Consider the following 15,744-nt stretch of genomic DNA (forward strand, 5'->3'; position numbering starts at 1 on the left):
CATATACTCTCCCAGCAGCGCTGTGAGGCATTAACCATCAGGGGAGACTAAGGCACACAGAGATGCAGTGAGACGCGAAACACCCCACGCGGTGAGGCTGCAAGAGCTGAGACTCCGACCTAGGCTACTGAGCCAAGTCCTAATGGGGAAACGGGGTCAGGATTGTACTTGGAACTTGAGTACAAGGAGCCTTCAGGGGCTCCCCAGCCCTCTCCTTCGAAAGGGCTGGGAAGCTCAGGGGAAAAAAAAAAAAATAATTTGAATGTCCTTCTTGGGACAGAGTTGTATCTTCACCTCCTTGGCACTCTCTTAACAGGACTTCCTTTTCGCATGGGGTACATTTTTCCCAGATTTTGTTTATGAGTAACATCCACTCAGAAAAATGCAACTTTCTTATGCCAGCATATTCATTTGGCCAGAAATACAAATTCACATGCCAATGTGGACACATATGATAAGGCAAGAGAGGACATTAGCAGAGGGAAGGCAAAGGAGTTGCCTTTTACAATTTATAAGCAAGAATGGCTGACACCTCTTTTTTTTTTTTTTTGCACCTTGCTGTGCAGCATGTGGGATCTTAGTTCCCAAACCAGGGATCGAACCCATGCCCCCTGCAGTGGAAGCCAGGAGTCTCAACCACTGGACCACCAGCGAAGTTCCTCTTTTTTTTTTTTTAAATAAAATCTAAAGCTGACAAGATTGCCTCTGTTGATTGTTGGGGGGTGGGGGGGAAACTTTTCTAAGCACTTAAAATCAAGCCAGATTTACCCTTAAGGAAACCGCAAGCAGAAGATGCCTCCCAAATGATAGACAAGCTGGGGGATTTGGGAAAGACCAGGGATGACAAATAGATTTCATCTCAGGTATCAAATCTGATTATTTGGACATTATTGCTCAGGAAGACTCAGTTATAAAGAGGACAGTGATCCATTACTGATGCCTGCTGTGGGCGCAGGAGGGAGAGGTAGTAACATGTATGCCATCTCTCTGCCATCCCCGGAATAGACACATTTCCAGGAGACTACCTGAGACCCAGGATCGCCACCTACATGTAGCCATCCACCATCCTCCTGGCGTAGTGTGAGGCCTCCTCAAAGGCCTGCAGGTAGGAGAGGACCTCGGAAACGGTGCTCAGCATCCGCAGCATGTAGATGTTGGTGTCAGCAAACACTGTCTCTTGCTTCTGCAGGCACTTCCGGCATAATTTCACAACCTAGGAGACACAGGCCCTGTCTGTTATCACTGCACCAGAGCACACGCTTAATTCACACATGGGAGCATCGCGATGGCACTGGACACTCGCTCTTCGAAGCTTGAGGAAATTGCGGGCAGAGGAGGGAAAGCACCCGTTTGTGATCTGAATAGCAAAATGGCCCTGTTTGGCTAAGATGTAGGGGTGGCAAGGGTCACAGCGGGAGACACAGCTGACATGGCCGAATGAGGAGTTATCACAGAAGTCAGTAAGGAGTTACGAAAGCCATGCTCATACATACATACGTACTTCGTCTCACAACAACGCAATTGTCATTCCCATGATTCTGCACCCTGGCTGTGCTTTGGAGTCCTCTGGAGAGCTTTTTAAAATCCCGATGTCTTGAGTCCGACCCCAGATCAATTGAAACTGAACACCCGGGAGAGGGACCCTGGCATCCTTCCCATCTGCCCCTGGGTGGCCCTTACGCACAGTGAGGCTGGACAGTCGTGCCCTGCTCGAAGCGTACAGGATGGATCGGCAGCGAGAGCGGCCAGGCGACCCATCAGGAGGAGGCCACATTGGTCCTGGTGAGGAAGAAGATGGGCCCGACCACAAGCGCCTTTATAGTCCGGCTTTTCCGACTGATTCACGTGTGGACACATCTTAGTTACACCCTACAAGGTCAGACGGTCTCTAGATTTTAGTGGTTCACAGTTCTCCTCTCCTTCCCTTGCCACTCTCACGGGAGACGTGTCACACAATTCTTTCCACTTCAGATGCGTGGAAACCAGTTTTCTCTGAGACTCTCCCAGAGGCCCATGAGGCAGCTGGGGAGGGGCGTGGCAAACTGTGAACTGGCAAACAAGCCATCCTGAAGACAATCCTCGTAAGCCCACGGGCAGCGTCCAGCCCTAGAGCCGACCCTACCAAGCTTGAGCAGAGAAGAGGACAAACGAAGAAGAGGACAGAGCAATGGAGTCAGAAGCTCCAGCTCCTACCTCGAGCCTCTGCCATAGATTTTCCATACTGTCCAGCAACGCTGTGCTCATGGGACTCTCTCCCCGCAACCTGACGGAATTCCTGGGAGGCCGGGAGCATGTCGTGTGTTGGTCACCCCAGTAAGGGCTCAAAAGGGGGCAAAGAATGAGTGAGGAAAGGAGGCGAATGAAGATCAGAGACAAGCAGACAGAAACGAACAGAAATTCATCTCCCACCTTGCCATGCATGCCCTAGTGCCATCCAAACCTAGCTACCAAATTGTGTAAAGAGCTTGGGGAAAAAAAAGATACTGATTCATGGTCCCTGTGTTCTGTTGCAGACTAGATGAATCCCACCTTAGGGGGTGAGACACGGGAATCTGTATTTCCAGCAAGCTGCCTGAGTGGATTCAGTGCAGGCACATGCTCTGCAGGTCAGTGGTGGCAGTGGGTCTCAACTTTAGGTGCTTGTTGAAATCACTTGGGAGCTTTAAAACTCTTGATGTCCGGGTCCCACTCCTAGAGATTCTGGAGGAACTGTCCTGAGCGTCAAGATTTTTTCAATGATTCTAGTGTACAGCCAGTTGAGAACCCCTGGCGTTTCTAGAGCCAGGGTTGAATGCACAGTTAGTGGATCTGGAAACTGTAGCCAGGACACGAGAAAGCAAGACACCCACTGCCATTTCCATTCCTCCATCCCCGATATCACAGACACCCCCCCAGCCCCAGGACTTTTGTCAGGCTGCCTGTGCTCTCCTCAAATCCAGTTTCAGTGAGTTGAACAGTCACTGAGAACACACCCCTAAAAGGTGCTAAATGCTTAAGGGCAAGAAGAGTCGTGGTCTCAGCCAAGGGACATCTTCCAGAAAAACAACCTGCTCGGTAGCCTCCCCGTCTTCAGCCCTCCACCACCACCATTTCCCTCCTTTACTAGAAAATCTTTCTGCCCTCCTCCCCATCCCCACCCCCTATAAAAATGAATTCTTACCTCGTGGTACAAACCCTCAGAGCGAGCCTTGTCAATTTTTTCCAGTGTATCCTTGGAGAACTGTATCATCTCCTTCACCACCTCCTGAGAGGGCTGGGAAAGGGAGGGACATTCAGTTGGAGATCCCTTTGTGAGGCAACCCACTGCATCTCTGAACAGCTGCCACCTTTGACATTCACCGTAGTACAACATTAATGCCTTCTTCATTGAATGCTTCAGTTCTGTAAATGCCGTTCAAGGTCCCTATAGCTCAGGACTTCCCTGGTGGTCCAGTGGTTGAGGACAGAGGCCGGGGACTTGACCAAAAAATATCATACTCCAGTTTGCCATTGGAGCTCATTAAAGAGGGCCCTGTGGCTATAGGCTGTCAACCCTTCCAAGTGTCTCTGCATCCAGTCCATATTTCCTTGTCTAGACCAAAAGGATATCATGAGAGAACTTGTCAGCTGTGAAATCTAGACCTACCAGGCTCCCTATGTTTGCCTAAGCAGTCTAGTGATCTTGTAAAAAAAAAAAAAAAAAAAATGAGGTTTTGATATTTGAGGTACCATAATTAAGAAGCCAGTTCCCAAGAAGGCACAATAATTTTGAAGAAAAAGTGCCAAATTTCTCAAAGACCAAAGGAAAAGTTTGCTTGCTATGTTTATCCATATCAGAAGCTCTTTTCTGGGGGGACTTCCCTGGCGGTTCAGTGGTTAAGACTCCTCGTTTCCACTGCAGGGGGCACAGGTTCGATCCCTGGTCAGGGAACTAAGATCCCGCATGCCACGTGGCAAAAAAACCCAAAAAAACTCAACAGGAAAAAAAAAATACTAAAGAAAGAGAAGTTCTTTTCTGAAAAAAGATTTATTTTTTTTTGCTTGGGCAAATCTAATATAACTTTTTTCCAAAATAAAAATACCTTTATTATTTATTCTGACTATAAAATTAACATAGGCAAACTGTAAAAAATTAAAACATATGAAAAAGTATGGAGAAAAAAGTAGAAATCCCCAGAACCCACACAAAAATGGACACAGCACGTTAAGGGAGTATTTTCCAATGAGTATACAGAGGAAAACAAATTAACAACTGGTACAGGAAAGGCACTGACCAATCAAAGGCATAGCCACATCAACAAAGAGTATGTCTACAGGACAGTATCAGTGTGTTCTGGCTGAATTGCAGTCCTGCATGTACACACATGCATGAGTGTGTATATGTTAATAGCATCAATCTTTTTCTAACTGGAATAATAACATATTTCTGTCTATTGCCTGTTTTTATTTTTTCACTCAGTAGATTGTGGATATTTTCCCATATAAATATGAAAATACCTATATTGCCTTTTTATTTTTATTTTATTTTTTTGCAGTACACGGGCCTCTCACTGTTGTGGCCTCTCCCGTTGCGGAGCACAGGCTCCGGACGCGCAGGCTCAGCGGCCATGGCTCACGGGCCCAGCTGCTCCGCGGCATGTGGGATCTTCCCGGACCGGGGCACGAACCCGTGTCCCCTGCATCGGCAGGCGGATTCTCAACCACTGCGCCACCAGGGAAGCCCTGCCTTTTTAATAACTAGAGTTTTCCACTGTACAAAACTAGAATAATTTAATCAGTTCTCTGGTCATCCAATTTGTTCACCACAAAGAGTCGGGATCAACAGCTGTGTTTATATTTGCTGCTCACATTATTTTGTGAGGTCACCGTCACTAAACTACTAAAAAGTAACAGGAGAATGGGCGTCTGTCCCCTTAAAAATACAGCCCCCTATTACATGGAGATCAAGGGTCTTCCCTCAGGCTCCCAGCCGTCTTGAGCCAGTTCCACAGTGTCCATCTTGTAATAGGAGAACCCGAACCCAGGACAGCTTGCTTCAGGGTCAAGATCACTTAAGGAAGTGGGATTACATTTATTCTTCTCCCCACCTCACCTACTTTGGCTTCTGCAGAGTTCTTGATTATCCCTGAAATTCTGACTATCTTCATTTCCATATCCTTCTGTATCTGGGCCTCCCTGCAATTCTTCTGTATTTGTTTCTGTACTTGTCTCACAGCCTGACTCCAACATTTGATGCATCCATCAATGCTCTGATTTCTTCTGGCAGGTCTCACCCTGACTTAACTTTCGCCATGACCTTTGATTTGGCTGAGATTTCTGGCTTCTGGCTGCCTTCCTGCCTGATGACCTGAACGTTGGCTTCCCGCCTGAGGGCTACGCAGCGCGCTGTTAGTTAGCAGACCACGTCTTGGTCCGAGGTCCAGTCATTTCAGTGTATGTCTGCTTTCCTTAGCCCGTTTGAATCAAGCACATTAGTGAGAGGAGTCCATATCTTGCCTGGTTGTGTGGAGTTCTGTGACTGGTGGTTCGGAGGTGTGTCACCCATCCATCAAACGTACATCTTTAGTTTCAGCTATAGCTTGTTGCCCAAGTGTTGGCTCATAAAGTCACATCTAGTTCATGAGCAGTAGTCTCCAATCTACTGTAAGTTCCATTGTCATTAAAACTCAAAACTCTTAGTGAATCTTCTGGAGTAATGAATATCTTGCAGGGTAAATTCAGGGAATACCAAGCTGTTAGGTGTTAATAAAAGCCTTGCTCAATTTGATGTTGTAGGGAAGAGTGTTACTTTAAGCTCTGGAAGGGAATTAAAGTTTTTCGAGGAGGCAACTGCCAAGGTTTTCAAAACAACCTGGCTGAAAGGCTGTTAACTGACACATGCAACATGTGATAAAGCTATTCTGAGAAGGGAAATGGGCTGTTCCACTTGGCTCCCTTTTCAGAGTAAAGGCAGGAAAACCTGATCTGCAGATAGGATGTAAGGAACGCCACAGAGAGAGGCTCCCCTCTCCAGTAACACCGCAATTAATAGAAAACAGGGAGGAAGAGAAAGGAGCCAGAGGAGAGGGGGTAGAAGCCAGAGGAGGAACCAAGAGAGGAGGAGGGGAGGGAAAGGGGGACATTAGCTCCCCAACCTTGAAAAACTGGAACATTCCTATTGTGAAAACCATAGCTGAAGGCTGGAGAGAGAGAGAGAGAGAACCAAACAGCCTAAACAAGGAGGGTCCAAAGCTACAATCGGGGGAAACTGGTGTTATGTTCTCATTTTTTAAATATTTGGTTTTTATTTTTATCCAGGTCTATATGTGTATGTTTTTATTATATTTATTTAGTTATTTATAATATATACATAGGAGTCAGAAACAATTTTGATGCCAATTTAAGGTTTGAAGATGAGTCACAAAGGCTGGTGTACAGAAAGGAGCTTATCAGGCTGGGATAAAGCATTATTTAAATAAAGAAAAGCACCTGTGATGACATCATAGGTAGAAAAGCTTGAAGGAACTGTTAATAAGTTAGTCCAATGCTCCACTTTACAGATGAGGAAACTAAGACCCACAAGGAAGAGACTTGCCCAAGCTCAGACATTCAGGGCCACAGCCACAACTAGAACACAGGCCTCCTAATTCTCCAGTATTCTTTCCACTACAATATAATGGCTTTTTGTTATGCCTTCAGATTCACTTGCTTTTAAAAAGTTATACTCAAATTTTTTTCTGCTTACTTGTTTTGGTTGAGTCATTTCTATTTTGAGTTATTTCTTTACTTTAACAGAGAAACCCAATGTGATATAAAAATAATAGACAGCTTTTGCTTTGAATCCAGGTCGGTTCAAGCAGAACTCATCGATGTTTTTATATATCAAGAGAGATGTCAGCTCTACTAATTCAGACTGAAAGACGTGGGCATACAGTCACCAGCTGGTAAGTGTATCTCAAGTGAAGAGACAGGAACTAACAGCCACACATCACCTATTTAACTATTGGAATTGCCAGGTAAATACTGAAAAATTTAGAGAAATGACTATACAGTCGTTTCACTTAATTTCTGAAGGGAGAAAAGAGGGTCTGGCCTCTTTAAAAAATTGGGTAGAGGTAGAAGCAAGTTATGAAAAAAATACTCAGGGCCAGGCACCAGGAGGGAAGGCTGGCTGGCTTGCTGGTAAGACACACGTTAGCCTGCAGGTTCTGGAAGGTCAGGGTGAGGGTGGATACAGTAGCTTATTCTTTTCTGTAGCTCCTGTGGTACTGTGTTCAGTACGTGTCAATACACATTTCCTGGAAAACAGAACCTTTGATTCTGTGAAAATGGGGTTGTTCCTATAAGGAACACATTCCTGACTGTTTTGTATCCTGCCTGGGAGGGATTACTCTCAACTTCTCCACACTAGGCATTGCTGATCCATTGGTTACGGATTTCTCCCACTACTTCTGTCTGTTTAGAGACTGACTCTGCTTACACACCCATGCGGGGTGAGTGAATCTGTGTGAGTGCATGTGTCCCTTTTAATTTAAATAATTTAATAAGTTTAATCTTAATTTTCATAAACGGTAGCAATATACGGTGTTATGGGTTGAATTTCATCCCCCCAAAATTAAATTCCTATGTTGCAGTCTTAACCCCCAGTACCCCAGAATCTGCCCTTATTTAGAAATAGGGTCATTGCAGATGTAATTTGCTAAGATGAGGTCATACTCAAGTAGGGTGGGCCCTTAATCCAACAGCACTGGTGTTCTTAAAAAAACGCCAGGTGAAGAGAAAGAGACACATGAGGAGAAGACCATGTGAAAAGGCCCAGGGTCAGCTACAAGCCAAAGAAAGAGGCCTAGAACAGATCCTTCTTTCACAGCCCTCAAAAGGAACCAGCCCTGCCAAGACCTTGATTTCAGATTTTAGCCTTCAGAACAGAGAAACAATACATTTCTATTGTAAGCCACCTAGTTTGGGGTACTGTGTTATGGCAGCCCTAGGAAACAAATTCATATGTCAATGTTCAGCCCCTTAACTCTTTTCCCTTAAGAAATAGAGCTCAACTATTTACAATTACCAAGACATGGAAACAACCTAAATGTCCATCAACAGATGAATGGATAAAGAAGATGTGGTACATATATACAATGGAATATTACTCGGCCATAAAAAAGAATGAAATAATGCGATTTGCAGCTACATGGATGGACCTAGAGATTATCACACTAAGCAAAGTAAGTCAGAAAGAGAAAGACAAATACCACATGATACCACTTATATGTGGAATCTAAAATGTGACACAAATGAACTTATCTATGAAACAGAAACAGACTCACAGACATAGAGACTTGTGGTTGCCAAGGGGGAGGGGGAGGAAAGTATTGGGAGTTTGAGACTAGCAGATGCAAATTATTACATGTAGAATGATAAACAACAAGGTCCTACTGTATAGCACAGGGAACTATATTCAATATCCTGTAATAAATCATCATGGAAAAGAATATGAAGAAGAATATATATATGTATGTGTAACTGAATCACTTTGCTGTATACCAGAAACTAACACAACACTGTAAGTCAACTATACTTCAATTTTAAAAAATAATAAATAAAAAAAAGAAATAGAGCTCATTCCATGTCTGTACACAAAGATCTACCTCATTAGTTTATTTTCTTAACTTAAATATTTCCCTATTGGTGGTTGTTTAGCTTTTTTCCAATATTTTGTTGTCCCCAGCAATGCCATAAGGTACTATCTCTTTACACATATATTCCTGTGCACCTATGCAAGTATATCTGCAGGGTAAATTCTTAGAACTGCTTGGCCAAAGGGTAAAAAATATTATATATTATGAGTAAAAATAAGTTAGTGGCAAAAGAAGCCTCGAATAGCCAGAAAATGAAAGAGAGGTGAATCAAGTTGGAGAACAGAGCTATCTGGACAGTAGCACTGACACCACTGGGTAATGAAGTCATTGAGAGGGGTCCCACCATCTGAACCTAGAAGTCACTTTTGCTTGTAGCCTTTGCTCTAACCAGAGACAAGTTTCTGCCCACCCTTAGGATGCAGAGGTCAAGTTAATTCAGAAGTATATTTGTATCTTAAATGCTCTGGTGAACTGTGAATTATATAGAAGTGCTGGGTTAGTCTCCTCGAGGAGAATGGCTCCCGGTTAAAAACCTATGTGTGATTTTTCAGACCTGACCATATGCAATTCCAAAGGCTCTCCCTGGAAGGCCTCACAGGTGGGGGGAAAGCTGCCCTCCCCACAAGGGATTTGGTGCAGGGCCAGAGCACCGCAGTCTGTGAAGGGGGATGCAGCCAAGGACCCAGGTCCCCCTGGAGGGTCACGCTCTTTGCATATTTGCAAAGAGTATATTTGCATAAGTATATTTGCATAAGTATAAGAGTATATATGCATATTTGCCTAAGTCTCTCTCTCTCTCTCTCTCTCTCTCTTTTTTTTTTCAATTGAAGTATAGTTGATTATCTGAGGTCTTGAGGTCTTCTTCAGGCGCCTCTACGAAGGCCTGCTTATTGTGAAGGGGGCGCTGGGTGAGATTCAAAGACACTTTTCCCCCACTCTGACTCTGTACCCAGTACTTTTCCACTCCTAACCCTTCTCCCACCTTCCTCCCCAAAACAGGGTCCATAAAACTGCTGGAGCCTTTTGTTCTGGGTCCCTGAGCAGGGAGCCGACCCTCACATCTACGCGGATCCATCTGACTCTCCACCTGTGTGCCTTCCCATGGGGAGAAAATGGACCAGGGGGAGTCAGCACCCTCTCCAGTCTCCGCCTCCTGCTTTACCACCACAGGAAGTGATTAAAGGCTTGCTGCTTTAAGTGGCCTCTTTGACACCTGGCAGCCTAGCTCTCTCCCAACTCAGCAGAGCCCCTGACATCCCCCTTGGTAAGACTTCCAGTGCTCAGTGGTTTCACCATCACTTAGGCAACAGTTACTCAGGAATTAAGCATCTTAAGCAATCTAAACATTGCCCCATCTCCCCATTGCCCATTTCCATGGGACTAGGAATATCTTTGCCCATCTGGTCTCTCTATATGGAATTCTCAGCATCACTTAACCTGCAAAGGGGCAAGAAATTTACCGAGTGTCTAAACTCTATGCCACTCCTTTCACATAGATCATCTTGCTTAATCCTCATAACAACCCCTTGTAGTGGGTGCCACCATTCCTATTTTACAAATGAGAAAACAGAGTAACTTCCCCAAACTCAAACACCTGGCAAGCAGTGGTACCAGGACGCTAGCTGGGACCCATCTGCGAGCTCTGTCCACCACCCACTCTGTCCACCAGGGCAGTGGTGCCTTGGTTGGCTGTGGAATCTGCCCTTGCCCGGCCCTTGGGGAAGATGCCCAGGAGCACCCCCGCCCGTAGTGGGGCTGCCTGTACCTTCGGGTCGTCTTTCACACCCAGGAAGAGCTCGTCCTTCAGCCCTCTCTGGCAGTGCTCACACGTGCAGTCAAAGTAGTACTGTCTCTTCAGCTGCTTCTTGCGTTCTTCGCTGACGTTAAGGAAGTCGATATAGGACACGGTCAGCTCCTCTCCCTCTGAGATCTTGCCCAGGGCCCGGAGTTCAATTCTGGAGCAGGGTAAAGGAGAAGAGTCCGTCAAATCCGGGGTGGCAGGTATGCTCCTCAAGGTTTCAGGAAGTTGAGTCTCAAAGACAACGACCTCCACTAACACGGAGAAAACTCCATTCCCCTCCCAAAGGGGGAGATGTGATGTAAAGGACAGTTTTCTGGATAGTTCTGCTCTACTCATTATAACAATCAAATCTGCTCCATTCAGCTAATTTTTTTGGAATCAGCTCAGATAGACTCCCAGTAGAGGTCTGGGCTCTATCATAAAAGCATACAAAGTTTCCACGCCTGCAGTTCTCCCAGTGCATTTAGCTACTGACTGTCTGTAACAACGGAATGGAGAAATAATAAGGCAAAAACTCCAAACAAGAGAAGACTTGATAGTCATTTCTGGTTAGTTTGGAGACTGCTTCTCTCAGAAACACGTACATTCAGTTACCCAGAAGCTTGGCCCGTTCTGTGTCTAATTATAAGCCCTCTCTTACCTTAACCTTTGGTCCAATGGTTCAGACCTAACTTATGTGAGGACACTTATGCCTGGAGATCTCTGAGGCAAATAAAGGCTAGCTCTTTACTAGCCCACTGCATTGTTCACTTTTGTGTTTACTGGGTGACATGGCTTTGGGGTTGAAGGTGGTTAGCGAGAGCAGGTGACATTGCAACCCCCTTCCAGCCTAGACCTGACCCTCCATTCACCTACAGCGCTACACACCTCACCATGTAATAGATACAGAATGTACTGAATACAAAATCCCACCGCACAACTGACACCCAGCTAAGCCGAACTAGCTGAGACCAGCCTGTGGGTCTCTCAGCCATGCATCTTCCATCCAGGAGGCCAGAAACTACAGAAAGAGTGGTGAGCCTGGATCCTAAGCTATGCTCCTGTATCCCCCCAACATCAGGGGGCCTCCCTGCCCAGAGGGAGCCCATCACCCAGAGAGTGAGGGGCAGGATGCAGAGGGCTGGGAAAGCAGCTACAGAGAAGTCCATGGTCATTTCCTTTACCTCCAGAGGCTGATTCAGATGCCATGTAAAAGGCAGGAGAAGATTCCAGCACCAGAGAAAGGTCCCAGTCAGAGGGAGCCCCTTCTACCTGCTCGGAGGCGACAGCCAAGCAAGGAGCAGCAGTGACTTGCATGTCCAGGCCCCTGAGGTGACAACTTAAGGTTAAAGAACCTTTTCTCAAAGTGGGGTACACTGCCATGCCCAATATATGTGATACTATAGATAAAAACAACTATACAGAGCCTGGCAAAATCCGAGTGCCTGTTCATCTTTTATTCCTTCTTTCCTTTCTTCTCCACCCCGATTTTTGGCTGTTACTGCAGGGATAAAAGGCAAGAAGGAGAGGAAGGCAAGATGATCCTTCTCGCAGCTCTGCTTAGAATCCTAATATGTCCCAGCTACAGGGACCCGACCTTCTCATTTCACATATGAGGATGCTGACACCAGAGAGGTGAACTGCCCCCAAGGGCCCACAGCGCTTTGGCGCCAGGGTCAAGATTAGAACTCAAGAGCTTAACCACATCATACTGGCTTTGCCTGATTGTCCCCAGTCTGCCTTCCAGGTCTTCAATGCACAGGAAATGGGATGCACCAATACCCTTGAGATTAGGACTCCACTGATGTCCTAGATTGTTGCATAGGAGCAACTCCTGGGCCACTGTTGAATGTGATCTCTGGTATTGGTCCTGGTGGGATAAGTAAGCAATTCTGCTCCCACTAGTAGCCCTTTCACAGAGGCAGCTCACTATATTGACACGTCCTCATTCAACAGTGAATCAGTGGCCAGTTGAGTTGGCCAGTAGCTTTGCTTCGCACCAAGGTTAATCCAGTTCTTACGAGGTCTCAGAGCATCTCAAATTATTTCAATGATATTAGAGAGTTTTCAAAACCAGGTTAATGGAAAGTCACTTAGGTATAAGAAATGCACATTGATATGCCCCATTTTACCTAACTTGGAACTGGGAACCAGGGGACGAATAGTGACCACCATTCTGTTTTGGATCCCAGACTTCTTCCATCTCTAATGCTCTGCAGTTCTACAGTTCAGCCAATTGAGCCACAAGTAGGCAACTTAGGTATTTCTTGTAGAGGTCAGGAGCAGAGTCCAGGGCCACAGGGACTTAGAATTAGGAAGGTCCCTAGACACTCTCATCTTGACCTTTGCTCTACAAATGCAGAACCAAACACCCAGGAGATGATGTGAATCATCTAAAGTCCCTTGCAATGTATATCAACACAGCCTCAGTTGCACCGACCACTCCTACCCCTGCCCCCGCAAAGCCCAAACTTCCACACAGCATTTTGTTGTTAATCCAAAGATCATTTCAAGTACTTTCAAGCCCACCTTGAGAAAAAGGCCCACTGGGGCTGTGGAGTTGTCATTAAGAAAAGTCCAAAGTAAAATCTAACCTAAACCACTAATTCATAGGTGGCCAGAAGCAATAAAGAGAATACTATGAATAAATATTTGTCAAAAACATCACACTTATGGGTACCATTTTCAGAACCAGTCTGAGTGAGAAGCTGGAGGTTATAAACAAACACAGAGTCCTTTAGTAGGTCAGTAATCTCAACAGCCCTCATTTCATGATAAGCAGGGTTTAAAGGGACAGTGTGGGTTTTTGCTAAGGTGATGTGGACTGGAAAGGACCTTCATGCTTTGAGGTTGGAGGAGAGAGAGAAATGAGGAGTAAAAGAGAAGGAGGCATAGGCACAGCAGGTAGTGGGTGGGTGAGGAACAAAATGATTAATGTAAATGCATTAAACACGCAGCATTCAGCAAAGACAAGATTCTGGGGGGGCAGAAGGGCATGACGGACAGACAGCAGCCAAGGAGTCTCGTGAAGGGGCAGCCCCAGCAAACCAGGCAAGTGAGGGAGATGGGTCAGCGCGGCAGGGATGTTTCCAAAGACTGACCCACCTCATCTGGGTGTGAAACATGGATTTCACTGCCTCATGACTGAAAAACAAAACAGACACCCAAATGGAAGTCATTACCATTGGCTTATCCCGTATGGCTAGCAAGGGTGCACAGCACTCCAGGTTATGCCATCAAAGCTTCGGTCAGCACAACCATCTCTAGCCCAGCCCCGCCTAGCTGGGCTCCCTTGACAAGATGCAGCCTGCTATAGTGGAAAGTGCACTGGATTTGGGATGAGAAGTTCTGGGTTCAAAGGGACTCAGCCCTGGACAAGTTACTTCACTTCCCTGGGCCTCAGTATTCTCATCTGTAACCTGGTAATGAGACCGTCATGAGACAATGCATTTAAAAGTAGAGTGCTACTGTATTTTTCAATGGCAGGGCAAAAAAAGTATGTGAACCATTCATGAAAGATGCTCCAGGTTGCCCAGTATTGTTTGAGCGCCAAATCATGGGCAAATTGGGCTTGGAGTACCCCTTCAGAGCCTTGGGGTTTTCTGAGTGGTACACCAATAAGGGCTTCAACTTACAGTCCCCAGCTGTGTTGCCAGCAAGCAGCAGCATCAAGCGATCTTTGGATGATTCAAACCCTGGCTCAGCTTTCTCTTCTACTGAAATAAACCTTCCTTCAGGCATTCTTTTCCAAAAAAATAAAATAAAAGTAGAGTGCTAAGAAAACACGTGGGAGGTTATTATTATCCCACTAACAAGCATCTTGGACAAAGAAGGGTGGCCTCTTTGAACGTCTATTTGGGGAACAGTTTGAACTGTGTCTGGAGACCCATCACACAGGTAGTATGCAGAAATTACTGGGGTTAGAATTGGGCTCCTAACACCACGTCCAGTCTTCTTTCCACTATGGCAGGCAGGCTAGACAGTGACTGCAGTCACCCCTTGTGCAACATCCAAGAAGCTCGGATACAATGTGGCTGCTCGAAATTAGCGGATGCATGGAAGCCAGAGCGAGCACTGGTGATGATCTGAAGAAAGGGCTCCCAGGTCCTTGTGGGTGCCACATGTAGAGACAAGAAGAGCTCTGGATCGCCACCAGTTAGGGGAGTGGTGTCCAGAAAGACCAGCCCCACACGTGAATTTGATCTTCTCTGCCAACCAGGGTAACTCCAGACACCAGCTCCTCTGGGGAGGATTCCATGAGGTCCAGGCCAGTGACCCCAAGAGGCTTACAAAGGGAAATACAAATGCTGGGGAAAGATAATCATCTGGGTCCAAAAGGAACGGTCCTGTCTTGAGTGACTTTCTCAAGCGCTTAAAAGCCTACTGTCATGTACGCCCTTGCTTTCAGAAATAGGAAGGAAAAGGGAAATCAGAGCCCTCACTCTATTGAAGCTTAAGCTTGATTCTTGGCTGAGAACCAGAAACCATTATCTTTGGGGGGGAAACCTGCTCATTGTTGATGGCTTAGAGTCAACTTGCACCTGTCATAAGAGCTCGTCTCTAAGAGCAAAAGAAATATTGTTTAGGCCTCATTCCCCCAAAGCCCCCCAGCCTGAGCCATGGACAACAAGGAGCTCATCCTGTTTGCTGACTCTTCTCCATTTGCGCCCCACCCCAAACTCCATTCTCTGCCCTTCTGTCCCCTGATCTGTGCCTTCCACGGGGGGGCAGGGCTGACCTCTGAGGGCTTCATCACCCAGGTTCCTTGGCCCTCTGGCTTCTGGTTGGGGTTTGGCCAATGGGAGGAGATCAGAAGATGGGAGGAGAAAGAGGTTGGGGTATTTAGTCTCTTGGCTCTCCGTCCGCCTCGCCACGGTTCTAGCAGTGGCTGGTTTCTCTACAGGTACAGCCAAGCTGTTGGAGCAGGGTAGGGTGGGGAGAAAGGGCCCCCTCCCATGGCTACAGCTCTCACCAGCTGCAAGAACAATACTTCCTTCATTGCCCCTCCAGGTCAAAAGGTGGTAATGGTTTCATTCTGTCACTAGACCCTGGACATTTCACCATTCTTTGTCAATTTCTTTGACTCCACCCACACTTCTGTCAATTGTCCTTTTACTAAATTCTCTTAGGGTAACTCCTGAGTGTGCCTTCTGATTTCTGCTGGGAACTTGACTGCTCCTGCCAAGCGCCTTCTCAGTTGATGATGTTCTGCAATGACCTCTAGATAGAAAATCTCAGGCTTCAAGTTCTCAATTATGTAGTAGTCAGAGACTTATCTAACATATCTAGGCACCTCAAGAAACATACAGAGACTCCAAAATTACTTATGTGGAATTCTTTGCCATCTTCCTCATTATGTTTCTCCTA

General features: G+C 46.1%; 1 protein-coding gene across 2 annotated transcripts in view; it reads right to left on the reverse strand.

Annotated features, from left to right (window-relative positions):
* SMYD1 (SET and MYND domain containing 1) overlaps positions 1-15,744 on the reverse strand; it is a 40,104-nt gene that overhangs the window by 1,955 nt on the left and 22,405 nt on the right. The window contains exons 5-8 of one of the 2 annotated variants that reach the window (XM_059079360.2): positions 13,483-13,521; positions 10,363-10,552; positions 3,161-3,253; positions 1,050-1,213 (exon numbers count right to left, since the gene is read on the reverse strand). In XM_059079360.2, coding sequence (XP_058935343.1) covers positions 1,050-1,213; positions 3,161-3,253; positions 10,363-10,552; positions 13,483-13,521 — 486 coding nt within the window. The remainder of the gene's footprint in view (positions 1-1,049; positions 1,214-3,160; positions 3,254-10,362; positions 10,553-13,482; positions 13,522-15,744) is intronic. The other variant, XM_059079361.2, reaches the window with a different exon arrangement.

This window comes from Kogia breviceps, chromosome 11 (assembly GCF_026419965.1).
Source record: "Kogia breviceps isolate mKogBre1 chromosome 11, mKogBre1 haplotype 1, whole genome shotgun sequence".
Lineage (NCBI taxonomy): Eukaryota > Metazoa > Chordata > Mammalia > Artiodactyla > Physeteridae > Kogia > Kogia breviceps.